Source organism: Oncorhynchus nerka, linkage group LG24 (assembly GCF_034236695.1).
Source record: "Oncorhynchus nerka isolate Pitt River linkage group LG24, Oner_Uvic_2.0, whole genome shotgun sequence".
In the NCBI taxonomy this organism is placed as follows: Eukaryota; Metazoa; Chordata; class Actinopteri; order Salmoniformes; family Salmonidae; genus Oncorhynchus; species Oncorhynchus nerka.
In genome coordinates this window covers 52821992-52849804 of record NC_088419.1, presented here as the reverse complement: position 1 = coordinate 52849804, position 27813 = coordinate 52821992, and the positions used below count along the sequence as shown (strand labels likewise).

The 27813-nt window shown below is 41.8% G+C and overlaps 2 protein-coding genes across 6 annotated transcripts in view; one reads left to right on the top strand and one right to left on the bottom strand.

Moving 5' to 3' along the window:
- Nucleotides 1-10735, top strand: part of LOC115108140 (zinc transporter 7-like) — a 28968-nt gene extending 18233 nt beyond the window's left edge. For all 3 annotated transcript variants that reach the window (XM_029632153.2, XM_029632156.2, XM_029632155.2), the window contains exons 9-11: nt 7565-7655; nt 7770-7919; nt 9285-10735. In XM_029632153.2, coding sequence (XP_029488013.1) covers nt 7565-7655; nt 7770-7919; nt 9285-9332 — 289 coding nt within the window. In that variant the 3' untranslated portion in view covers nt 9333-10735. The remainder of the gene's footprint in view (nt 1-7564; nt 7656-7769; nt 7920-9284) is intronic.
- A 494-nt stretch (nt 10736-11229) lies between these two features.
- On the bottom strand, nt 11230-20535 carry dph5 (diphthamide biosynthesis 5). 3 transcript variants are annotated; one of them, XM_029632159.2, is made up of 7 exons: nt 20441-20535; nt 18911-19035; nt 16337-16445; nt 14869-14989; nt 13129-13189; nt 11798-11901; nt 11230-11723 (listed from the first exon to the last, which is right to left on the bottom strand). In XM_029632159.2, exons 2-7 carry the CDS (start codon nt 18991-18993, stop codon nt 11488-11490), a joined length of 714 nt encoding a protein of 237 aa, XP_029488019.1. In that variant the 5' UTR covers nt 18994-19035; nt 20441-20535; the 3' UTR covers nt 11230-11487. The 3 variants fall into 3 exon arrangements, with proteins under 3 accessions (XP_029488019.1, XP_029488017.1, XP_029488018.1); XM_029632157.2 differs by lacking the exon at nt 20441-20535 and adding an exon at nt 19503-19955; XM_029632158.2 differs by lacking the exon at nt 20441-20535 and adding an exon at nt 19503-19955 and having other exon boundaries at nt 13129-13168.
- Between the last annotated feature and the right edge of the window lie 7278 nt (nt 20536-27813).

Here is a 27813-nt window from a genome sequence, read left to right as displayed (position 1 = left end):
TATGCTTTCATTCAGAACGGGTGGATGTAGGCTTAATTTTCTTCTGGTCTTGTCGTGGTGGAGCTTCCATAGTTTTGCTTCATTGTTCAACTACAAGACTGTTTGCGCCAAGGCCTTGAAGAATGTGGGTCTGACTCCCCCTCTTTACAACATGGGGAATTCCAGAACAGTGTTGACACTTTGGCAGCCCCTCATTGGAAGAGCATTATTTTCCCCATTGGGAAGAAACGGGATTTGCTTCAACCTCATCATGCAGTAACGTCAGTATGAGTCAAATGTTGCCTACTGTTTAGTATTGGTTGCCTGGTGAGTGCGATGTTCCCACTTTTTTGTCTTTTTTTTGGGTGGTAAATCTCCCTTGACTGAGGGGTTTAGGCCTATACTGCTCTTGCTACTGTTATATCGATAATACTTAGTGGCTGATTATTGTGTGCCTTGCTAAAGATCCTGTACTTGTTAGACGTCCACTAATTGGTGAGAAAATGTTTGGTGAATTGGTTTCCAAGATGCCAATACCAGGGATGTTACACATTGGCGCTTTGAGTCTTGGTTCAAAGCTCGAAATCAGGGGACTCAAACGCATTCCATGGAGGGCCTAGTATATTCTGGGGTTTTTTCTTTTCAATTAAGACCGAGACAACCAGGTGAGGGGAGTTTCTTACCAATTAGTGATCTTAATTCTTCAGTCAAGTACAAGGGAGGAGCGAAAACGCTTCATCACAACGCTTTATCGATACGTATGCTATGACGCTGGTAAAGTTCTCGCGCACCTACAGTGCTGGTCATAAAAAAAAAGCTAGCTAGCTCATGGATGCAAACAATATTCTTCCCCAAAAACATAGCAAAACGACATCTGTTTCCGTAGCTATAGTTAGCTAGCTAACTATATAGCTGTAACGTTAGCTTTGGGCAACAGGGTTAAGTAGTTGGTTAGCTATTTATTTTCTTGAACTGAAGTTCAATTTCAATGGGTGAACAAGTGGCAACCTAGCTCATACTTACTCACAAGGATTCCTAAATCTTTGCTAAGAATAATGAAAATGACTGCAGTTTCTACTGGTCATTGTTTTCAGGCTGATTTGTATTGGTGCTAGCTAGGTACCAAGCTAAAGCTAGCTACCCCAGAAGTTGCGGTTGAACAAATTATGCTTTATTACCAACACTGTATTGTAAACACATCGTTCTTGGCCGGTGTTTGCTTTTTTTCAGACTTTTTTTTGTACGGCTTTGACAGTGCTACTGTATCTTTTTTGACACAAAGACTCAAACGGCGTTCCATAGTATGTGTGTCGTGAAGCTAATAGTAGTGACGATATTACTGTAACTCCGGTAGGGCAACATCTGAAAAATAGCGCACTGAAAAATAGATCACTTGATAGTGTGTACCGGTGCTCAACCAGTCGGCGAAAGCCAACATCACCTACGTCAGAACGGTTGATTGTCACGGGCAATGAATTATATTCTTGGCTTTAATGGATTTCGCCTTTTTAAGTTGTCTCGCTGAAATTTTATTTATTTATTTTTTATTTCACCTTTATTTAACCAGGTAGGCAAGTTGAGAACAAGTTCGACCTGGCCAAGATAAAGCAAAGCAGTTCGACACATACAACGACACAGAGTTACACATGGAGTAAAACAAACATACAGTAAAAAAACAAGTCTATATACATTGTGAGCAAATTAGGTGAGAAGGGAGGTAAAGGCAAAAAAGGCCATGGTGGCAAAGTAAATACAATATAGCAAGTAAAACACTGGAATGGTAGTTTTGCAATGGAAGAATGTGCAAAGTAGAAATAAAAATAATGGGGTGCAAAGGAGCAAAATAAATAAATTAATTAAATACTGTTGGGAAAGAGGTAGTTGTTTGGGCTAAATTATAGGTGGGCTATGTACAGGTGCAGTAATCTGTAAGATGCTCTGACAGTTGGTGCTTAAAGCTAGTGAGGGAGATAAGTGTTTCCAGTTTCAGAGATTTTTGTAGTTCGTTCCAGTCATTGGCAGCAGAGAACTGGAAGGAGAGGCGGCCAAAGAAAGAATTGGTTTTGGGGGTGACTAGAGATATACCTGCTGGAGCGTGTGCTACAGGTGGGAGATGCTATGGTGACCAGCGAGCTGAGATTGTGTTACTTTCAAATGACTGCTCTCGATCCACACAGCTTACATGGGCTAGTTTAGGAATGCTGTATTGCACGCATAGCGCATCATTTTATGTGGCGTCATTACGTCATGTACCTACGTTTATATAGGTATGCACGTCAGATTTGACATCGGTTTTCCATATCGGCGTTAAACTAGACATCTGCTGATACCGATGTTGGCATTTTTAGCTAATATCGACCAATTCCGATATGTTCATCGATTTATATATCGTGCATCCCTAATAAAAATGTTGAATTCATACTGGTAGTTTTTTAAATATATTTTCCAGAATGCAATACTGTCTTCAATCACAAAGTTGCATTGAATCAAAAACCAACTAGTAGCTGAAGGATGGGACTAAAAACAAACAAAATATAACTATTGTAAAATGTATACAGTATGTATAAGCTGGAAGTAAAAGCCTGTGTTGTCCATTAGTTTACTTCAATTAGGGAAGGTAGGGTTTATATATATATATATATATATAACAAAATATCATAGAATGTTTCTATAATTTACCAGTATGAATTCAATATTTTCATTAATCAAATCAGGGAGCAAAACAAAGACACAAGCTCCTGACTCTGAGATTCTATACTATTGGTCATTGGCTGCTTCCACAGTAGCATACAGTACATGGTTCAGTACACCACACGTATTAAACAAAATGCTTCTGTGTGCTGAATTGTTAAGTGTGTTACCACAGCGTTTACTGGCCAGGAGTGCTGAAGAGTCAGGAAATGGATGGATCACTTAACGGCTCCTCATTTGGCTACTGTTAATGTCAGGCTGGCACAAATAAAAGCTTCTCTAATTGCTGCCAATACCTTCATAATTGTAACTAGTCAACTGGGGAAGAGGAAGTCACTGGCATTTCACAAGATGCCTTTCCTTTCACTTATTACCAAATATTTTTAGACATTGGCCTTAAATTTCCCTGCGGAAATCGAATTTTAACATATCAAAATCCCCCTGTTTAACCCTCTAGATTGGGGGGGTTCTAAGCTAACATATGAAATTGTTTTAAGATTGTCATACCAAGGATTATTTAGCTATTTGATTTTGACTATAAAGACTCCTTTTAAGGTATCTAAAAAAAGTATATATACAGTTGAAGTTGGAAGTTTACATACACCGTAGCCAAATACATTTAATCCCAGTAACAATTCCCTGTCTTAGGTCAGTTAGGATCACCACTTTATTTTAAGAATGTGAAATGTCAGAATAATATTAGAGTGATTTATTTCAGCTGTTTCTTTCATCACATTCCCAGTGGGTCAGAAGTTTGCATGCACTCAATTAGTATTTGGTTGCATTGCCTTTAAATTGTTTTAACTTGGGTCCAACGTGTCAGGTAGCTTTCCACAAGCTTCCCACAATAAGTTGGGCCCATTCCTCCTGACAGAGCTGGTGTAACTAAGTCAGGTTTGTAGGCTTCCTTGCTCGCACATGCTTTTTCCAGTTTTGCCCACAAATGTTCTATAGAATTGAGGTCAGGGCTTTGTTGTCCTTTAAGCCATTTTGCCACAACTTTGGAAGTATGCTTGGGGTCATTGTCCATTTGGAAGACCCATTTGCGACCAAGCTTTAACTTCCTGACTGGTGTCTTGATGTTGCTTCAATATATTCACAATTTTACTTCCTCATGATGCCATCTATTTTGTGAAGTGCACCAGCCCCTCCTGCAGCAAAGCGCCTCCACAACATGACGCTGCCACCCCAACATGACGCTGCCACCCCCATACTTCACGGTTGGGATGCTGCTCTTCAGCTTGCAAGCCTCCCCCTTTTTCCTCTAAACATAATGATGGTCATTATGGCCAAACAGTTCTATTTTTGTTTCATTGGACCAGAGGACATTTCTCCAAAAAGTATGATCTTTGTCCCCATTTGCAGTTGCAAACCGTAGTCTGGCTTTTTTATGGCGGTTTTGGAGCAGTGGCTTCTTCCTTGCTGAGCGACCTTTCAGATTATGTTGATATAGGACTCGTTTAACTGTGGATATAGATACTTTTGTACCTGTTTCCTCCAGCATCTTCACAAGGTCCTTTGCTGTTGTTCTGGGATTGATTTGCACATTTCCCACCAAAATACGTTCATCTCTAGGAGACAAAGCGTCTCCTTCCAGAGCGGTATGGCGGCTGCGTGGTCCCATGGTGTTTATACTTGCGTACTATTGTTTGTACAGATTAACATGGTACCTTCAGGCGTTTGGAAATTGCTAACAAATTCACTACATGGAACAATAGATGGTTCCAAAAAACATCTAAAGGAAGTTTGTTCTGACGTGTCTGTGATATATAAGAAAGATCAGGAAATGTATTTATCCCCTTAGTTTAAATGTCTAAAATTTATACTTCCATTCATAAAAATAAAAAAAACTGGTACCAGGGACTTTCAGACGAGGCTTGTGGGTATCCTAGAGCAAAATGGGGAGAGACACCTTTCAATAGTGGTCATAACCGTTTGGATACTACAGACATTTTCGTGAGCAGACCGATTTTCGGGATGTCTCATGGTGTGACAAACACCGCTCTAGCGCTGTCACCTTTCACTGCAGATACAGAAGGGTGATATCAGTGTATTGAGAAGCAGCCCATGGAAAATATTATGTTAAAGAACAAACCGACGTAAACAAAACTCTTTCCCATTTTGTTTATTTAGCTTCAATTCAAAGACCGTTTTGAGAAAATGGTTGTCATTTAAGTTGTTACAAAATGACAGTCAAAACAAAAAGTTCATGGCTGTTATAATTGTGGAATTACATGTCATAAATAAGGAGTCAATGTGACTTTAAATTTCTTCAAAGGTTCTCTTTTCCCTATCGGCCATTATCAAGTCTTTTGATTTCATATGAACATGTTGGGTAGGGGAACGTTGGCTACATTTCGACCGGACCCTTAAGACTCAAAGGCAAAGCTGAAGAATGTGCGGTAGCCTATATGCCGACGAGCTGGTTAGTGTAGTGTGCTACTAGCATGTAGTGCAAGGAAGACAGTAGACGTGGAGGAAGAGCGAAGGGAAAGTTTTGCCCACGTTGACATGGACCGAGTGGGGCTTCTGGTGGGGTGTAGGGGATTCAGGGATAATGACGGGGAGAAGAGGGGAGTGAGTGGGGTTTTGGGAACGGGAAAGCTGCCAAACCCTCTGATGGCTCACATATGCTGTGGTGGTCGGCCTTGTGGCTTTGGTATAGGGGTTAGGCGGGACATGCAATGGGATTTTTAAAAAACTGTGGCAGCGAGATGGTTGCGAGGAGACAAAAGGAAGGATCAAGAATGGCTGACGTGGCACTGTCCAGCCTCATGAAGTCATTGTTCAACTATGCTAGTAGTCTCGGCTGCAGCCAGCTAGGGTCTGCAGTGCAGTATTCTTGCTCTCTGAAAGCAGCTTCTGTGACTTCCAATTCTGTATGGTATGGCCCTACCTGCATAGTCTTGAGTACCAATCTCTTTGGCAAGCTTGCCACTCCTTGTCATTGATAAAGAATTTTTAACAAACATTTAGCTGTTAGCTAGGCAAGTTTTTGTAGTTTAAATAAGATATTTTGTGGTTCTAATTGCAGTATGTATTTACACTGAGCTAGCAACTTTTGACAGGATTGTCTGGGCAAATATGGTTTCTTAGCAACCGGATACCAACGTGAAGACTGGGTTTGCCAGGTCTAGCCCAAATTTCTAGCACAATCACCACTCAATCTGCCCACAAGGCTTGAAAAACTAGCCCCAAAAAATGGATGCACAGCGAGAGGAGTTGTCATATTTATACAAACCCTTTCCCCATAACGTTATCGAGCGAATTAAGGAATATCAACATAAGAAGCAAAACTCTGTCATCAATATAATAATTCTTGTGAGCTAACGTCATCTAAAAGGAATTTGAATAAGCCGGGAGAGAAGAAAATGTATCTTTATTAAACTTGGCAGATCATTTTCCACCAGTGGGATGTCATTTTAACTCGTTTGACTGCTAAAATTTTAAATAATCCCTTTTGCATAACTATATATAAATCCGACAGGAGAGTTTTGAGTGACGAAATTTGGACAGAGGATCACAATCTCAAACATTGGGCTATTTTCTGGCAATTGTGCCATTATTATGAGCCAGATGTTAATAAGACTACAACCCGTTTTATAACTGGCCTATTTGCACGATTGACTTGTCATTTCAATAGGCTAAATCTGGGTTTATGATGAATTCTATTTTGCATAGCTAGATACAGGTAGCCTGTAGCCCCTTTATAGGCCTACATAATATGGCCTACAGTAGCCTGGACAAGTGCTTGTGTTGCCCAATAACCTGCTGGAATAGGCTACCGAGGATGGTGTCATTTTCAATTGCCGACTCAAATATGAATAATATGGATATGAACTGAATAGGCCAATGCTTGTCTTTTTTATTTTAATTAGATTTTTTACCTGTAGCCTAACAGCTGATCAGCAATTGCAATAGAGCTTTGACCATGATCACAATTGATAACTTCCAATTTAATTAACTAAACTTGGCCATTAATAATTGCATAACACAACGCTACAACAACAAATTGAAGTCATACGATATTTACAAAATGTTTGCTAGCTGCAGTTAAGCTACACAAGTGGCACATTGATTTGCAATAACTCCAGAGATTTTGTCATTTCAACATTTTATTGTATCAAATGGTAGACTACGGTAGCCTATAATGACATAAATCAATAGGCCACTTGATGGCCAACATATGCAAACGTTTCATTGTGGACTTTTCCCCATAACCGAAGCATGCAAGGGAGTTCCAGAACCTCCATTTAAATTTCCACTTGCGCAGCGCTCAAACCCTTCACTTGATACAGTTTTCCGTAAGCAAAAGTCGACACAGAATGCAGTTTAAACCACCGAGCGAGTTTATCTAGTGCGCCATGTCATTTTCCAGGGCTTTGTTGCCTTTTTATTTCTTGACCCACATCAGTTCTTTATTGCGTTAATGTTTTATGGACAACGGGTTGGAAATAAGTGTCTCCATAATGATAATCTAAATAGCCTACATACAACCAATGTTTTTATTTATACGGTTCCAATATTTGCATAATTGTTGTGATTTGAGGATAGCTGTGAGGGTGATTGAATCAGGATACAAATCCTCATCTTTCCTAGAGCTCATTAATGTTCATATTTGAAGATGGCAGAAAGGACATTTTTCTTTGGCACATGACATGGAGTACAGGGAGTGGATTAGCCAAAGACTGGTACCTAGGCTACCACCTACATGCCTAACCAAGCAAGCTGTCATTGTCCAGGGTTCATATTGTTCAGCGTGACTTGTGCCCCAGAAGCACAATATCACTTTGGCCAGATGTGGCATGCCTTGGCCCTGGGTCTGCCAGTGTTGACAGGAAAACGTTGGGGAAGTAAGTCACGCTATTTTTCTCCCTTACCCTCTGTGCCACAGTGTAGTGCCTTTGCTGAGGGAGTCCATTGGGATTCTGATGCAGCGAACTCCGCCCTCTCTGGACAATGCCCTGCCAGAATGCTACCAGAGGGTAAGTGCTGCACAACCATGCCTCAACCATACCCTCACGTCAATGCTGAACATGTTAAATGTTTAACAAGGGGGAATGGTCATATAAATCTAGGTGTGAACTGTGTGTTTGCAGGTGCAGCAGTTGCAGGGTGTGTACAATCTGCAGGAGCCTCACTTCTGGACCCTATGCACAGATGTCTACATTGGCACAGTCAAGCTGCTAATTGCACCTGACGCTGACAGCAAATGGATTCTAAGCCAAACGCACAACATTTTCACACAGGTAGGAGAGGAACCCATCCTTTTGTTATGTCAGACGGTCGTTCTCCTACAAATACACACACTGATTATCCAGCAGCTGATGGGAAACTACAAAATCACTAACATTGGAACATGTGTAATTTACTTATTATGCAATGGGTGGGTCTAATCCTGAATAATGATTGGTTAAAAGCGCATTCCAGTTGTCTATTCCACAAGTTACCACCGGCTAAATCGATGATGCCTATTTACTCTGTTCCATCTGACCGTGCAATCCACTGTCTCATCAGCCCAGCCAGGCAAGTTATAAACTTGATCTCCACTATAAAAAAACATCTAGACATTCTCATATTTCGAAAACTAACATTTTAGTTTTCAACAGCAGAGTTTTGTATAAACCTTAACATTATTTCAATATTTGATCTCCAGCTGTCCCATAGTAACATGTAGGGTTCGGAGTCGGGACGGGAAGACAGCGTTTCTCAGCCAGTCAAAATCATGAATCAGCTGGCATCATTTTTATGGATATATACAAAGAAATGTCAATTGAAAAAAGGTCAAATGAAACGACGTGCAGCTAGTTTGCAGTCTTTACAGCTTCAGTTTTTGAAGTGATTGTGTTGTTGGCTAGCTCCTCTGAACAACTGTGTCCTGACTAGTGAGCACATTTTCTATGCTAGGTGAAATCACGCCTCATTAGATCATTGTTATGGATGTATCCAAATAAATGTCACTAGAAAACAGCTTATGCAAATACAGCTATTGTTATTCTTTTGACGTGACTGGAAGTTAGCCGTAGTTGCCTAGCTAGCAAGCAAGGGATAAGAACGTTGCCAGCCGGTATGGCAATGGAACATTTAGAACAGACGACTGGGTCACATCCATAGATAAAGAACAGACTGAACGACTTGGTCAACCGAACCAATGACCAGCCGGCTTGGGTAGCAACCATAGATGTGTTGGGACTATATCTTGTGGATGAATAAAATAATGTTAATGAAAACATGTTGGTAACCCGTTGTATAAAAGTGATAATGCCCTTGAAGCCGGTGTTTGGATGATATATTGGCACATCCTCAACACCGGCTTCGAGGGCATTATCACTTAAATAACCGCGAACTGGTCAGCAGCCTAAATGGTTTATGGACAGACAATCGGTCTATTCAAGTCCAGGTGGAAGGTTTGAGAAACAAAGATGTAGCAGCCAAGTATTAAGAGCTCTGCCATTACCACTAGACCATCTTAACATTATCATTAGAATTACATTACACCTGTACTAGGTAATGACAGGCCACAGAAATGTCAGACATTAAAGGAACCATCTTCACTGTTGTGACAGGTGTTGAAGCAAATCGTGACTGGTTTTCTACATTGTACTTGTCCACAGGCTGGAATACGGCAACTGTATGTCCAGATAGAAGTGGCGACGATGTAGGACTCGTTCCTCGTCTCTCCCTGGGACCAAAGCCTCTGTGTGCTGCTGTGGGGTTTCCTCCCCACCCTTTCCCCCCTAAACCCTGCATCTCTCTGGGTTTTAAAGTCCACATCAAAAACCAAGGACCAAGACGGAAGCAGCTACAGGACAAGTACACTGACTCTTGAGAGGACACAAGAAAACGGGGGAAACCAAAACTCGCCAATTATGATGAGACGTCTGCGGGGAAAACGAGAACTTTGCACACACCCACTTCCACCCATTCTACTGTTTAGGAAGTGTTTATCTTAATGTCAGAGACCTATTTTGGTTTTCTCCCCCCCCCCCCCCCTCCATTTTAAGATGGGATTTTAATTCATTTGTAACTATTGTCTGCGTTAAAGTACACTTCAATGGACATTCGTGTTAAGCCCTGCAACCATGTAAGATCCATAGATGGTCTATTTTTATACGTCCATATGAGTCACACACAATTAACAAGGGGCATATTCCATTTGGCCATTTAGTTGCACACTTGAGCCGTTCAACTGTCATTCTGGGTTTCTTAAGTGCCTTTTTCACCAAATCATGGACTGGAATCATGTCCTCCAGACCCAAAAGGAATTAGATGACCAACATGAGTCTTGTTATTCCAACCCCTTGGTTCCATCCTTGATCCAGCATCCCTTTGAGGGTTGTCATGGTATTTTTCCTACGGGAATATTGTCATAATTCCCTGGACGGCACACAGTGGTTTTATTTGAACCATGAACAGCTGCGTACGACCTTGTCAAAGAGGATGGTTAAAACCGATGTAAGCCTAAAACCCATGATTTCATTGCCCTCATTGGTCTTACTTTAATGTAATGGGCCAAGTGTGCAGTTGGCCAGTTCCATTCTTATTTTGAAATGTAATAAATGATTTTACTGCATATAATTTATTTTCTCTCATTACTGGCAGAGGTTGAAATTTTGATAGTTGAACTTGAAGAAAAGGTTTGGCACAGATTGCACATCAATGTTTATTCGTTACATGGATATTTGAGAGAAGAGGGTGCACATTTTTAAATGTATTTTGCTCCGTTTGCGCTGTCATCCATGATTTATCTGTACATTTTTATTTTTGACAATGTCATTAAATTGTTGCATATCAAGTAGGGCTCGACTATCTGTAGCACTGAAGAGCTACAGCTATTCAGCTTAAGCAGAGACTGCATTCACAGTAAACGCTGCATATTTCGGCTCAATTGGAAATGACCTTTTTTACATTTCAGAAGCTGTGAACTTCAGCGATACGAGCCCTTACATTATCTGGAGGAAATGGAGTTGCTGCCGCCTTTTAAAAGTCTATCCAACTCAGGAACTAGATGATGAATTCTAAGTGTCATTTAAGCACATCAGTATTAATAAATCAGTGAAATATGCTTTGGTCTGTAAGAAATATGTAAAACTCTTAATTCTGGTTTCACAGGCCCAGATAGGGGTCCAGGTTGACGTTTTGGCAGTAGTGCTGCGCATACCAGAAGATTGCACTTCATTTTCCAAGAATACAAAACATAATTACAGGACAGCTTTTTTTTACCAAGATAATCTGACTCAGTTATGTTCCTCCGTTACCTCTTCAATCATGGTAATAACATTTTGATGCCATAGCCAGCTAGCGTTGTGATTTTAGCTAAAACGGGGAAGAGGGATTTTTTTTTTTTTTAGGGAAGCAAAGTAACGGATTGCCCATTAATAAGCATTCAAACCCCTTCCCTTTCACATTACAGCCTTGTTCTTAATCTACCCCTCAATTGAGCTCCGGTGCATCCTGTTTCTACATGATTAAGGCACACCTGTCTACATAAGGTCCTATAGTTCACAGTGCATGTCAGAACAAAAACTTTTCAAATGATGCAAACTTATTTGCTGAATGTTAAATACAATGTCTTTAATGTATGGCTTGAATTTTCATGCTGATCAGAGCTATTTATATGGTTTAGAATGACAGTTCTGGTGGGATATACTGGATTATACCCGGGATGGAACGTTTAAATACATAACCCTAATGTCGATCCAGACCTACTGGTGTGTTGGTATCGGTCAGCAGGCCTATATGACACATGGTTCTGTGTTTGTGTGTGCTAGGTCGTTTGGAGATCCTGAGAGTCATTCTTGAGGCAGTATGTGTGCATTAGGAGGTGTACGTTGAGCTGTCAGTCATTCGGAGGTCCTGCAGTGCGTCGGGGGTGGCAGCTGACAAACGCAACATGTCTACCTCCAGCGGGTGCAGGTGACCCGTCACGATCATGGAATGCAGCGGGCCGCCCAGGTCACATGACGCCAGTTGGCGGAGTGTCCCCGCGCGGATGACCTGGTCCTCTGCTCCCACCCTGGCCAGACCCACACATATGGTCTCCTCGCTGATGGCTAGATGGAGAGCGAGGCAATTAGTGTTTATTCTTTCACATTGTCACATTCAATTCAACATGATAGCAACTCACCCAGGTCATCTCCCCGCTCCCTCCTGTTTTGTACTATCTCCAGGAGCTGCTCAGCCGCCTGGCTCACGGTCATAAACCTGGGCGGTTCATAAATCTTACGGCCCCTTTACAAGAAAAAGAAACGAGGACGTTACTTATGGAGTAATGCAATGCCAATGGGTTCATACTGCCCAGACCTATAAGTGCTGTGGAGGTGACTTCTTCAGATTATGAAAGCTGAATCTAATAACCAGGTGTAGACAAAGCAAGCCCCTTTGTTACCAGTAGAGCCATTCAAAAGGAAGGAGAAAAGGACATGCCATTATGCTAAGCATTCAGTACTGTGCTGAGTAGCTCAGATGGGGCTATTCTCAGCTCTTTCAGCACTTTGAAATCAAGCAGGTTTTATTCTGGCAATGTTTCACTGTGGCTGTTCTGGTGCTAGATCAGAACTAAAATAACGGAGTCTCGTGTAAATCTCCTACGGTCATAAAATGCTTACAAAGCAAGCCAGAGATCTATTTGATAACTATGTTACTGGAAAGAAAACCTTCACAAATGTGTCTAAATTCCTTGGCCGGGGGGGGGGGGGGGGGGGATTTTTCCCTTTTGCTAATACTGTATGGCATGAATCTCTCACTGCGCAAACATTTTAATATTGACCAAAATCATAGGGCATGTGTTTATTCCATTTCCTAGTAATAATATATATGCACCAGTAAACCTTGGAGAAATTAAGACTCTCTTCTGTCTTAAATGAAAACCATACTTTTCCCCTGTACATAACCCTTACATGGCAGATTACTGAAGTCCATTTCAGTTTTTATAGATTCACATATAAAACTACTTCCACGCAGGCTCCTGTTGGGAAAATAATTGCAGGACACCGCAAAGTGAACGAGGAGTTGACAACCTTCCTGCAAACCAATACATGATACAGTAACGCATTAGTGTGGAATGAGATGAACTGGCATCCAAAACAGACATGTCTGTTGATTCTCAAGTGTGAGACAAACGCAACGTGTTTGGGACTGGTTGTATATCATCTTTTCTGAAAACACATGCAGGAGATTAACATACTAAATGTATTTCCTGAACCTGGCCCAATGAGACAACACTGACAACAGATTGTGTGTCCAAGTCAAACAAACCACTGTATTTTTTCTTTTTGCCTCACTGGCCTGGCCCGTCTCCAGCTGCCAGTATAAATGTATGTTAAGTGAACGTCTGCAATAAACCTCAACTCTGCTCCGTTTCAGAGTCCTGCTGGATAGAAACAGCACTGACCAGATATAAATCAGACGGCCCCCTCCCAGACAGTCCAGCGCAGGAGGGGGAAAGGAGAGACTTACCTCATCAGGTTCTCCATGGACTGCTCTTTGACTTTGATATCTGAGGACAAAAAAAGGAGGGCTGTGGAGGTAATGAACCATTTCACAGATGTGGACAATTCCTTTTCCCCTCAAACTGGCCATGAACAACACATCTTGACAAATTACCCAAGGCCAGCTTGAGGAACTAAATATCCCTTTAAGTATTCCATGGTCACCTTTAAGCCATTCCATTTTCAGGAAAATTTTACGCTCCGCTAGAATAATAATCATACATCATTTTGTTGAATAATATGAACAGTCAATAATCCTTACACAAAGACCATCAAAATCTTACCCAAACATTTTTAATTAAAAAAATAAATAAATCAGTATTAATCAAACAGGAACAATGGTCCTGCTAGTTTCATTACAGTGATGAGGTTTCCCTCATGTAGATGTATGGCGTGCATGTTGTCCGGGGAAGTCATGATAGATGACCCAATCAGAGTTGTGCGTGCGTCTGCTTTTGTTGTCTGCGCTCGTTCTTCATCCTTTTAGAATTGTGCCCTTTGCTTCACGGGTGTGGAGGTGCCTTGGCTAATGTCAGGCTTTCCGATCCACTATTGAATAATGGGGGTTCATATCGGTGGGGTTCATATCGGTGAGCTCCCAAGCGCACACACCCTTCTGCAGCTGGGGCCGCACCTGGGGACACATAGGGAACTTGGCCCACAGAGACAATAAGGGTGTGACCCAAAACCGTCTCCGCCTCAACCAGCATCCATTACCTCGAATTACAGGGCTCTCCCATGTGAGGTTCATAGGGGGGGGGCAACCCTCTGCACCCAAACAAAAATCTCTTGCTCAAATAAACATAAATTATGAGCGTTCGGGCCATCTGCCTCTGCAGTCACAGCCGCCTTCCCATTACAGAAACCTACTCCCCAGTCTACTACTGTGACTGTGATTGAGGACTGTTTAATATGCACCCAGGGGATGACACACACAGGAGGGAAAAGGTCTTGGAGTAGAAACAGTCATAATGAGGGCTTTGTTCGGTCCCAGCCTCCCAGAGATGAAAGTGTGTAGAACTGACTGACTGACTGACTGACTGGCTGGCGCACACACACACACACTATATCCTCGCTCCTTTCCTCCACCTGGAAGAAAGACCAGCACCTTGACTGGAAGTAGGTCTGGAAGAATATGAGCTCTGAGGGACTGCCCGGAGAATCACTCAGACACACGTGTGCACGGATGTGACGTCCCATGTTTCCTCACCATGTGCTCGGGTGTGACCAGACCCAATGTTACTACGTAGCGTGAGCGGTCCATAATGGTTACGGGAATACTGTATGTATGCTATTCTGTAGGGATGATACCAGTATCGCGATACTCGTTAGTATAGTGGCAAAGGAAACAATGCGGATTCAACTTCTTGATGAAAACGGCCCTAATCTTGGGAACAAACATCATTATGTTGTCATCCAGAGTCACATTTATGTATTTTCCAAGCTACAGCACACTATTTTACAAACAGCTGTTTTTTAAATGACCAAATAGTTTATACAGCTTTGTGTTTTAATTTTTGCCATGGGGAAAAAAATATTGCAATACGGGTATCGTCTCAGCCCTACTATTCTGTACAGATTTTCCACTTTGTATTTTTTTCACGGCCCATATTAGGACAGTCACTTGACTCCTAATATGGACACCGCGTCACTGGATGTTTGTACTGATTTGGTTGGTTACTAAAAGAGATGAAACTGTAGGACTCACCAAGCAAACATAGTGTGTGCATCCCCAGGTCCCTGTTCTTCTTGATTTTATCGTAGAAGCTTTCCGGTCTCCACGTATCTGTCCAGAACACAATGGACACCGTCTCTCCAAAGTTGTACAGCTGTCCAAAGGTAATGTACACATTGTGATTTAAGACTTGTCTTCTACTCAGGGTTCATTGAAAGTATCTTAGGACAGCAGCATTGGGTGTGAATGGTCAGTTTCTCAAATAAAGAGTTTGTGGTTCTGGTTCACTTGTCTGACAGCTCCTGTGAGCTTATCGATTGATATTTGTGTGTATGTGTGTGTGTAGAGCAAAATTATGTCTCGTGAGCAGGCCGTGATTGCTGCAGCAGACTGGATTGCACTAGGTGCTTCCTGTTATTCAGTGTGTGAAAAATCACATGGCACTCTTGAGCCACGGCATGCTTGATACAGCACGGCGACCCAAAACATGCATTGGGACCCTACCTAACTCCCCCCTTCCCCCAATACACTAACAAGAGCACTGCAGTGCAAGACCAATACACCGTTGACTTGAGCTAGACAAAACACTTGATATGGCTGGTCTGAATGTATTTTCTAAAACATTTCTTACCATTTAAAAATTCTGAGTTAGAGAGTGATTGTAATACCTCATTCTAGCCATCTATTTTTACATCTCATTTGAAACCAATGTCAAATTGATATGCTGATGTTTGGCAAACCATGCTAATTCAACACCCACATATTCCCAGTCATCTGAACTCAAGTTGGTCATTTTATTTAAAAAGAAATTGGTAGGGTAATAGGGAAGACAATTAAAATGCACAACCAATTGAAAGGTAAATTATTCAGGCACATATAGTATAGAATAGAACACCCCTCCCCAGAGGGATATGGTGAAGCACACTAGGTTGACAGGCAGGGAGCACACACAACCTTGATCCCTGTGATGGGCACGTCCTTCATTAGAAGAGCAAAGCCTCCTTCTCTCCTGTCATTGCTCACTGGCAGTGGCTTTGAGTTGCCAGATCACTTCCAACTAGTGCGTCTGATGCACGCCCAAAGGAGCGTCACTACCCACTAATGACAACCCTGATGCGCTAACACTGACGTTAGCAACACTAATCCCCCCCACCACCACCACATCAGAGGCAGGGTGGGACAGCTGGATGCCCCCATGCTCACAATGCTCCCCCTGACAGGTCAATGCAAGGCCACATTATGGATGTCCTGGGCTGAGCTGTGTATTAAGAGACATTGGTGCTGCTCTGCCATTTCAGTCCATAGACTCTGCATGGATTTTCTTTCCCAATGGCAATTATATGCTCTTTGATTGCCTTCATAGGACGTTGCTACAGAATGGTTAAGATGATGGGGCATTGAAGACCAGATGTTATAAGCTCTTTTTTTTAAATAGCAAAGTAGACAACGTTTCTGCTAATCTGTGTGTTTCAGTTTCCAATAGGACTTCAAGTGGACGTACCTGGAGGCCGCAGCATCCAACTGCGTTCATGATAGAGGCGTTATGGATGACCCTGTATTGTATCCCAGCATTCACTGCTCTCAGGACCAAGTCACTGTGGGTGGTGGCGCTATAAGGAAAAGATACATCAAGTGTTAAGAACATGGCATGATTCTGCCTTTAGAAACCTGACAACAAAGTCCAAGCTTTGACCAAAAATATCACATTGCTGCTCCATTTCCATTCCAAACCAACTGGCAATTTGCTACATTAAGGATGGTTATGGTCAGTGAGACTCATTATTCGACTGCCTGATTTATTTATTTCAAAGGCCACACTTGGCCCCAAACCGAATCCTTGGTTTTAGATGTCATTAACTTTATTAAATCCCAACATTTCTTGGAGCAAATCGTGACCGTGATGGAGAGTGGAGAATTTGACTGAACCTCCCCTCCTACTGGTCAGTGGTTTTGGATGGAAAAGGAGCAGAGCCAAACATTCTTCACCATTTAAAAAAATAAATCTTGATTTAACTAGGCAAGTCAGTTAAAAACAAGTTTTTATTTTCAATGATGGCCTAGGAACAGTGGGTTAACTGCCTTGTTCAGGGGCAGAATGACAGATTTTTACCTTGTCAGCTTGGGGATTTGATCTTAGAACCTTTTCGGTTACTAGTCCAACGCTCTAACCACTAGGCTACCTGCCACCCCCATGCCCGTTAAGCACTATTAGTAGCGCTAGCAAATGGGAGTGCAGTACAATGAATGAGTGGCTCTTTCCAGAGACGTTGCAGTGTTCACACAGCAGTTCGGTCCAACTACTCCCTCCTCAGAACGTTTCCCCACCGGCTCAGAGAGCAAATAGCTGCAAAAACACTTTTCTTAATCGTGTGGTGCTCCGTTGAACATCGATGTCATACCAAATGATTTTGTGAGATAGTATTTTTGTAGCAATTAGTTCCGTTTCCATTTGTATGGGAAGCAAATGGAAAATGCAGATGATAGTCATTGCGGACTGAAGCATACCAAGGTTATGATACTTTCAATATTTTTGCGGCAAGGGATGTTGTTCAAATGATGACAAGCATCAACTTCCAGCAGGCTTTCAAATGGCAAAGAAGAAAAACAGTGTGATCACCAAAGCAACATTCTCCACTGAAGGTTCAGGGTTCTCTTTAGTTATTGATTTAATAAAACCATGTTTTGTAAATGTCAAAAAAAATGTAGCCTATCCATTTGTTTACAACTCAAATAGCGAAATGAAGGAGTGAGTGAGTGGTATTGATGAGCGTTGTTTACAATGGTACTCCCTTATCAGATAGGGCTGTGTCTTACTGATTTACTCATTCCTACTTGTGTGCCTCCCTCAGAGAAAAACTGAATGCAACGCTGTCATTTCAACCAGATATCAACCTGTCTGTAATGACGTTATTTCAACCTGTTTGTAATGACGTTATTTCAACCTGTTTGTAATGACGTTATTTCAACCTGTTTGTAATGACGTTATTTCAACCTGTTTGTAATGACGTTATTTCAACCTGTCTGTAATGACGTTATTTCAACCTGTCTGTAATGACGTTATTTCAACCTGTTTGTAATGACGTTATTTCAACCTGTTTGTAATGACGTTATTTCAACCGGTTTGTAATGACGTTTTATCAACCTGTCTGTAATGACGTTATTTCAACCTGTTTGTAATTAAATTATTTCAACCTGTCTATAATGACGGTATTTCAACCTGTTTGTAATGACGTTTTATCAACCTGTTTGTAATGAAATTATTACAACCTGTCTACAATGACGTTATTTCGAACGTGTTTGTAATGAAATTATTTCAACCTGTCTATAATGACGTTATTTCAACCTGTTTGTAATGACGTTTTATCAACCTGTCTATAATGACGTTATTTCAACCTGTTTGTAATGACGTTTTATCAACCGGTTTGTAATGACGTTATTTTCAATCCTGTTTGTAATTGTTGTTGTATACACTCCCTCAAAATGTGTTGGGACTTTCATTTTCATGACATACTTATTACTAAGGTGCGTGTACAGTATGTGTGATATAACACCTCACTCGTTATATCACACTGTACATACAGAGCAATGCAAACAGGGGAAGTGATATGACGTGTGTGCGTCAGTGGAGGTAATCCTGAACTTAACAGATGGAGATCTCTCCTTAGCGTGTCTGATCAATCACACACACCTGTCATAATGCAAATAAATATATAGCTCATTCCAGCTGTCATACGCATTCATAAAATAAAGGTCACGTGTCATGTGTTAGGACACTTTACGATGCCGCTTATGACATTGTTATGACGCGTCATGAACGACACTTTGTGTGAAGTGTTACCGATTTGTATCGCCTACTGCCTGGGAGACGGAGGGGCTCGTGTAACATTCCTAGGCGCCTTACGACCTCCCAGAAGTCCTTCAATCCTATTGGAGCAGTGGTTAGCAAGTTCATCTATGGCCAGGGCCTGCACTTGTATTGTTCACGGCAACATCTTTTGAAACTAGCCTGCCAGTAATAGTCATAACGTAATGAATTACTTTTCAAGCATGAAAAACAAGTACAGTAATCAATTACCCAAATGGATCTCCCACCACAAGAAATGCCACATCACTGACGTCAGCCCCTTTCAGGATCTCATCAGCCTCCTGTTCCACCATGTCTCTGTCGGCCAGTATCAGCTCCAGTCCATAGTACTCCTCCTAAGGTCATAGATCACACTTATTCACGACACATACTGCCTTTTGCTTTGAAAACGGTGGATGGACTTTATCTGGTGGCAACGATAAAACTTTGATCTCCATCCTGCCAGCTTGAGCTCTGTTTAATGAACGTGCACTGTCTATAAACTTGAGAACATGTGACTTTGACTCAATTTTAAGAAAACACCATGAGTAGGAAGTGTCAACGCCACACAGTCTACGATTTCCAGCCACTCATTGGTCATTTCAACTAATGCAACTTTAATGTCATGGAAAAGTCTATAATATCTTTAACTAGAAGCAAAGACAACACGCACTTCAAGAGGTATTGTACCCTGATGCAGTTGTATCACATGCTCTGTCTGGACTGCATCACTGCCGACTTCGAAACGGGAGGGATTGTTGTAGCACAGACATGTACAACTTCACCACATGCATGCCATAGTGCTACATAATATTCAACCTACCAATGCATCTTTCCCAACTGTCAATATGGACGTGTAGGCTTCCAAGTAGACACGACTGCATTGCTTTACAATTTCTAACCCCTTTACGGTGATGTCCTTTGCATCTCCCAACCCAAGCCCAATAAAGTACAGCATCGCAACGTAGAAATACCACACTTTTTATGAGTTAGCTATATTGGTGGCTAACACCACACGTCATCACAACTGTCTTAATAGCAGGCTAAGGCTAGCTAATTGCTAAACCTAGCAGAAAACAGACCGCTGCCGTTTTATAATGTTCCGTTAGTTATGACATAACATATCTAAGCTGGTACCTAGAATACGCTTGCATTTATTATCAGATTCCCTCGTGAATATACGCCGCTACTACAGTATGGAATTTGAATCCACTAGTCACTAAACGCACGTGTAAACACTATACGATTTCACATACGTCTTGACGCAAAATACTCTTGATTTTACGACACAGTTGCATGTCTTCCTGCAATGTGGGTCCGTTCCAGCCCGGTATTAGAACAGTGGGAGTGCATTCATCGGTGAAGCATCAGGTAGGCTACTTTCGGATTATTTATAAAGTTTGACTTTTTTTCAATTTCCTTGTGACTTTAATGTTTTTACAAAGTAAAAGTGAAAAAATGTATAAAATCATAATGTGATTGCATAGTTAAGTGCATGTCCCCGAGTGGCGCAGCGTTCTAATGCACTGCCTCTAAGTGCTAGAGGCGTCACTACAGACCCTGGCTGTAATCACAATTTCCGTGATCGGGAGTCCCGTAGGGCGGCGCACAATTGTCCCAGCGTCGTCCGGGTTAGGGGAGGGTTTGGCCGGGGTAGGCCTCATTGTAAAATAAGAATTTGTTCTTAACTGACTTGTCTAGTTAAATAAAGGTTAAATAAAGACACATTTCAAAAAAAATAAGCATGAAGATCATACTTACAATGCAGAGGGCATGCCATCACAGTTCACCAACACACATGTTCACTTTCTAATGTCACTCTTTCTAAGCATTTATTAGACTCCCTATCAGTATTTATTTAGGCAGAGGAGATCATGGGGTTGTGTTTTGCGCTGATTGTTCTGTTTATTGAATGGATACTGTTGTCAAGGTTACAGGCATTGCCCCGGAACTCGACCCCACAGTTTCTCTAATCTGACTGGAATGCGTTTAGAGTTTTGATTCTAGCTGATTCGTTACATGTATTGTAAAACAATCCACAGGGAGCAACACTTTTCATGGAGCTGGTTTGGGCAATACCCAAGCACTTGCATGTTAATGGGAAGGAATGTGGGTGTTTTAGCATCAAAATGTATTAATGTGAAGGCCTGGTTTTGAGTGCAGTTTATTACCTCATCAGTGTACAGTGTTCACAAAGTTGCCAAGATAATGTGGAGTAGATATCTGTTAAACAACTTCCTTCCCTTCAATAATGTATTCGACATTATCTGACCAGGTTTCATTATATCAATATAATGTTCAAAAATATACAGCATTTTGTCACCAAATGGAGAACTTGGGCAATGGGAACTTTGATTTATAGTTAGGGTTTGAGGGTAGAGACCAACAGTGAGGGGCTTTGTGGGCCTCCGCTTGTCTCTACAGCTCTTTCAAAGAACTGCTTCGAATGGACAGAGTGAGGGAGGCACTGCCATTGTGCTGAGATGGGGAAGCAGTGTGTGTGTGTGTGTGTGTGTGTGTGTGTGTGTTTCCTCCTCTTCCCTCCCACCATCACCTACAGAAAACAAAACAAAATAAGACATGCCTTTTCCTCTCACCTATTAAACCTGGAGTCTTGTACTCATTTGTCAGAGTTTCAGCTAACACATAATCCATGAAAGTGATGAAAATTCCAATAAACAGAAGTTCTCTCTCACAAGATCAGAGTGTGATATCACTAATACCAAGAGGAGCTAGAGGTAATTAAGGCTACTTTTATAACCATTTCAAGACAGATATGAAATCTGATATGAGATTGCTAATGGCTTCCTACCTGCCGAGGGAGCTGTGGGTAAAAGAGGAAGTGCAACAGAGGGCAGACATACTGTACAACAGACTGGAAAGATCGTCTAGAGCTGATAGCCTGCCACGGTGTGCAAAAACAAATAGAAAGTATTAGCAGAATTGTCTGGGGAAGAGTTCTGTGTTGGAAATTAAATGAGCACCCGCCTAAAGGAAATTATCAGCAGGCATTGTTTTGCTGAGGACACGTATCCAAATGTACATCTTTCAAGACCAATGTGGTCTTCAACACCAATTGAAGTGAGAGTTGAAGGAATTGGAACACATAGGTCTAAGACATATTAACCATCATGTCCACTCTCCACCACTGAACCACTTGGCAAAAGGTTATTATTTGAATAGCGTATCAAATGATCTGTTTCTTCATGAGGTTTGATAAGTTACTAATTGAAACATGGTTGTCAATCTTTTATTCCCTTGAAATAAAGGGCAATTCCACAGTAGCGGAATTAAAATGTATGCCAAACAAAAACCATTGATTTATGCACTACTTTTGAAAAAAATTCACAGAAATGTTACACAAAAACACATTTACTGGAAGAACTGTGCAAATACAAAGTTTGCAATGTCGGTAAAATCTTCCTCCAGTTTTTTAGGTGACCACATTTTCCAAGAACTTTGTTAAATATCTGCTCCTAATTAAGAGATTAAGATTCAAAGATGTCTGCAGAAAAAAATGTGGGTGTCAGCTATGACATGAAACCTTGAGTTAGAAAGAAATCTCTTATGGTTATTCAACTACACTAAGTGAAGAAGATTTACACCGGTAACATAGTTCTGGTAACGGAATTGCATAATTATGGATATGAATGTCATTCCTTTCATGGTGATGTACCCTAAATGGATACATAAAGGTATTTGGGTATTTTTCTACACACTGGCTATTATTTATTGAGCTCCACAACCAAGACTGGACTAAACCTGAACCAATCATAGATGTTCATGTTTCACAGGTTTACACATCAAAGTCCAGCAGAGTAGAGCTCAGTACAGTGCAATAGAGTTCACTACAGTACATTAGTGTACTCGAGTCTAGTGTGCTCTACTGTGTACTGAACCATACTCTACTTCTCTGTACTGTTCTGTACTGAACTGAACTTCGGACCGGACCAAATCTGAACCAATCATGAACGTCTATGTTTGGGCCAGGTGAATGCCGGTCCAGACGTCTGTGGACAATGAAACAAGGCTTGTCCGAAAAGGACCGAAAAACAACGTCTGTGGGCATTCAATTCAAGGCCAGGGCGGACTGACAAAATTTCTACTTCTTTTCAACGTCCATGGACTTCCGGTGTCGGTCGTTGCTCAGTGGGTGAGGATGCTTGTTTTGGTAAATGGAAAGAGCGGGGAGAGGTGTCATTAATTGGAGAGAGAGAGAAAAGAGAGAGAGAGGGAGGGGTTGTCCAGACTTTTCACACTCTTGCTTTGACCACCAGATGACAGAAAGAGAAAGAAAATAGTTATGAGCTGAACATAACATTATGTCAGTGGAAGGGAGGAAGGACAGTAGCAGGTGACCCAACTGTGGTTTGTGACTACTGGGAATTCCCATTGTAGCCAATTTAATTGCAGAAATTTTGTTACCGTTTCTTGGAAATTCTGTAACCAATTTGGTAACATACAGTGCCTTGCGAAAGTATTCGGCCCCCTTGAACTTTGCGACCTTTTGCCACATTTCAGGCTTCAAACATAAAGATATAAAACTGTATTTTTTGTGAAGAATCAACAACAAGTGGGACACAATCATGAAGTGGAACGACATTTATTGGATATTTCAAACTTTTTTAACAAATCAAAAACTGAAAAATTGGGCGTGCAAAATTATTCCGCCCCCTTAAGTTAATACTTTGTAGCGCCACCTTTTGCTGCGATTACAGTTGTAAGTCGCTTGGGGTATGTCTCTATCAGTTTTGCACATCGAGAGACTGACATTTTTTCCCATTCCTCCTTGCAAAACAGCTCGAGCTCAGTGAGGTTGGATGGAGAGCATTTGTGAACAGCAGTTTTCAGTTCTTTCCACAGATTCTCAATTGGATTCAGGTCTGGACTTTGACTTGGCCATTCTAACACCTGGATATGTTTATTTTTGAACCATTCCATTGTAGATTTTGCTTTATGTTTTGGATCATTGTCTTGTTGGAAGACAAATCTCCGTCCCAGTCTCAGGTCTTTTGCAGACTCCATCAGGTTTTCTTCCAGAATGGTCCTGTATTTGGCTCCATCCATCTTCCCATCAATTTGAACCATCTTCCCTGTCCCTGCTGAAGAAAAGCAGGCCCAAACCATGATGCTGCCACCACCATGTTTGACAGTGGGGATGGTGTGTTCAGGGTGATGAGCTGTGTTGCTTTTACACCAAACATAACGTTTTGCATTGTTGCCAAAAACTTCAATTTTGGTTTCATCTGACCAGAGCACCTTCTTCCACATGTTTGGTGTGTCTCCCAGGTGGCTTGTGGCAAACTTTAAACAACACTTTTTATGGATATCTTTAAGAAATGGCTTTCTTCTTGCCACTCTTCCATAAAGGCCAGATTTGTGCAATATACGACTGATTGTTGTCCTATGGACAGAGTCTCCCACCTCAGCTGTAGATCTCTGCAGTTCATCCAGAGTGATCATGGGCCTCTTGGCTGCATCTCTGATCAGTCTTCTCCTTGTATGAGCTGAAAGTTTAGAGGGACGGCCAGGTCTTGGTAGATTTGCAGTGGTCTGATACTCCTTCCATTTCAATATTATCGCTTGCACAGTGCTCCTTGGGATGTTTAAAGCTTGGGAAATATTTTTGTATCCAAATCCGGCTTTAAACTTCTTCACAACAGTATCTCGGACCTGCCTGGTGTGTTCCTTGTTCTTCATGATGCTCTCTGCGCTTTTAACGGACCTCTGAGACTATCACAGTACAGGTACATTTATACGGAGACTTGATTACACACAGGTGGATTGTATTTATCATCATTAGTCATATAGTTCAACATTGGATCATTCAGAGATCCTCACTGAACTTCTGGAGAGAGTTTGCTGCACTGAAAGTAAAGGGGCTGAATAATTTTGCACGCCCAATTTTTCAGTTTTTGATTTGTTAAAAAAGTTTGAAATATCCAATAAATGTCGTTCCACTTCATGATTGTGTCCCACTTGTTGTTGATTCTTCACAAAAAAATACAGTTTTATATATTTATGTTTGAAGCCTGAAATGTGGCAAAAGGTCGCAAAGTTCAAGGGGGCCGAATACTTTCGCAAGGCACTGTATGTCTCTGAAGAACCAGTTACTAGCCCCGGCCCGATAGCTTTTCTGAACACTGTGTCACCTGCTCGCTCTAGCGTAGTAGTGACTACCGAACAGCACTCTGACTCACCTACTGCTGCTCTTTTGACCCTATGATCACTCGGCTCCACAGCTGATGCCCCCTGGACTGTTTCAATAACATCTCCATTTACCCGTTGTTGTCTTAGCTCTCCTGATCAACACCTGTGATTGCTTTATGCCTCTCTCTAATGTCAATATGCCTTGTCTACTGCTGTCTTGGCTAGTTTTTACTGTTTTATTTCACCGTAGAGCCTTCAGTCCCGCTCAAAATGCCTTAGATAGCTCTTTTGTCCCACCCCACACACATGCGGAGACCTCACCTGGCTTAACTTGTCCCTCTAGAGACGAAACCTCTCTCATCATCATTCAACGCCTAGGTTTACCTCCACTATACTCACATCCTACCATACCCTTGTCTGTACATTATGCCTTGAATCTATTCAACCACGCCCAGAAATCTGCTCCTTTCATTCTCTGTCCCCAACGCACTAGACGACCAGTTCTTATAGCCTTTAGCCGTACCCTTATCCTACTCCTCTTCGGTACCTCTGGTGATGTAGAGGTTAACCCAGGCCCTGTAGCCCCTAGATCCCCTCCTATTCTCCAGGCGCTATCATTTGTTGACTTCTGTAACCGTAAAAGCCTTGGTTTCATGCATGTTAACATCTGAAGCCTCCTCCCTAAGTTTGTTTTATTCACTACTTTAGAACACTCCGCCAACCCTGATGTCCTAGCCGTGTCTGAATCCTGGCTTAGGAAGGCCACCAAAAATTCTGAATTTTCCATCCCCAACTACAACATTTTCCGCCAAGATAAAACTGCCAAAGGGGGTGGAGTTGCAATCTACTACAGAGATAGCCTGCAGAGTTCTTCCATGCTATCCAGGTCTGTGCCCAAATAGTTAGAGCTTCTACTTGAAAACATCTGCCTTTCTAGTAATGAGTCTCTCACTGTTGCCGCTTGTTATAGACCCCCCTCAGCCCCCAGCTGTGCCCTAGACACCATATGTAAATTAATTTCCCCCCATTTATCTTCAGAGTTTGTACTGTTAGGTGACCTAAACTGGGATATGCTTAACACCCCGGCCGTCCTACAATCTAAGCTAGATGCCCTCAATCTCACACAAACTATCAAGGAACCTACCAGCAACAACCCTAAATCCGTAAACATGGGCACCCTCATAGATATCATCCTGATCAACCTGCCCTTTAAATACACCTCTGCTCTCTTTAAATAGGATCTCAGCGATCATTGCCTCATTGCCTGCGTCCGAAATGGGTCCGCGGTCAAACGACCACCCCTCATCACTGTCAAACTCTCCCTAAAACACTTCAGCGAGCAGGCCTTTCTAATCGACCTGGCCCGGGTATCCTGGAAGGATATTGACCTCATTCCGTCAGTAAAGGATGCCTGGTTATTATTTAAAAGTGCTTTCCTCACCACTGAAATAAGCAAGCCCCATAAAAAATTAAAAATAAACGAAAAACAGATATAGCCCTTGGTTCACTCCAGACCTGACTGCCCTTGAACAGCACAAAAACATCCTGTGGCATACTGCATTAGCATCGAGTAGCCCCCGTGATATGCAACTTTTCAGGGAAGTTAGGAACCAATATACACAGGCAGTTAGGAAAGCAAAGGCTAGCTTTTTCAAACAGAAATGTGCATCCTGTAGCACAAACTCCAAAAAGATCTGGGACACTGTAAAGTCCATGGAGAATAAGAGCACCTCCTCCCAGCTGCCCACTGCACTGAGGCTAGGAAACACTGTCACCACCGATAAATCTACGATAATCGATAATTTCAATAAGCATTTTTCTACGGCTGGCCATGCTTTCCACCTGGCTACCCCTAACCCGGTCAACAGCTCTGCACCCCCCACAGCTACTTTCCCAAGCCTCCCCATTTCTCCTCCACCCAAATCCAGATAGCTGATGTTATGAAAGAGCTGCAAAATCTGGACCCCTACATATCAGCTGGGCTAGACAATCTGGACCCTCTCTTTCTAAAATTATCCGCCGCAATTGTTGCAACCCCTATTACTAGCCTGTTCAACCTCTCTTTGTATTGTCTGAGGTCCATAAAGATTGGAAAGCTGCCGCGGTCATCCCCCTCTTCAAAGGGGATGACACTCTAGACCCAAACTGTTACAGACCCATATCTATACTACTCTGCCTTTCTAAAGTCTTCGAAAGCCAAGTTAACAAACAGATCACCGACCATTTCGAATCCCACCGTACCTTCTCCGCTATGCAATATGGTTTCCGAGCTGGTCATGGGTGAACCTCAGCCATGCTCAACGTCCTGAACGATATCATAGCCACAATCGATAAAAGACAATACAATGCAGCCGTATTCATCGACCTGGCCAAGGCTTTCAACTCTGTAAATCACCACATTCTTATCGGCAGTCTCAACAGCCTTGGTGTCTGAAATTACTGCCTCGACTGGTTCACCAACTACTTCTCAGATAGAGTTCAGTGTGTCAAATCGGTGGGCCTGTTGTCCAGACCTATGGCAGTCTCTATGGGGGTGCCACAGGGTTCAATTCTTGGGCTGACTCTTTTCTCTGTATACATCAATGATGCCGCTCTTGCTGCTGGTGATTCTTTGGCTATGCCGGATTAAGTGATATGACATGCTATTCTATAAAATCCTTTCTCTGTAATTAATATTACCTGATTAAGCTAATCATGTAAATGTAATTAACTAGAAAGTCAGAGCACCACAAAATAATATTTATAGAGCAGTTATCTTCCAAATAAACTCTTAAAGACCTAGTAATATTTTACATCAATAGCAGTCAACATTAATCGTCACCTTATTTCAGTCTCATCTGAAAGTTGTAAATTCTTGGTTATCTTCACAAACCCTGGCTAACAAGTTGAATCAGCAATACAAAAGTGGGTTTAATTATTTATTTACTAAATACCTAACTAATCACACAGAATTACATATACACAGAATGAATCATACATTCATT

What these genes read in the sequence shown, in the direction of transcription:
- dph5 (XM_029632157.2), bottom strand. Translation starts at nt 19,637, where the DNA reads ATGCTGTACTTTATTGGGCTTGGGTTGGGAGATGCAAAGGACATCACC. An exon ending in CAGTTGGGAAAGATGCATTG is followed by an intron (nt 19,036 to 19,502) that starts GTAGGTTGAATA and finishes CTATGACCTTAG; the next exon opens with GAGGAGTACTATGGACTGGA. An exon ending in GGAGCGGGGAGATGACCTGG is followed by an intron (nt 11,724 to 11,797) that starts GTGAGTTGCTAT and finishes CTCTCCATCTAG; the next exon opens with CCATCAGCGAGGAGACCATA.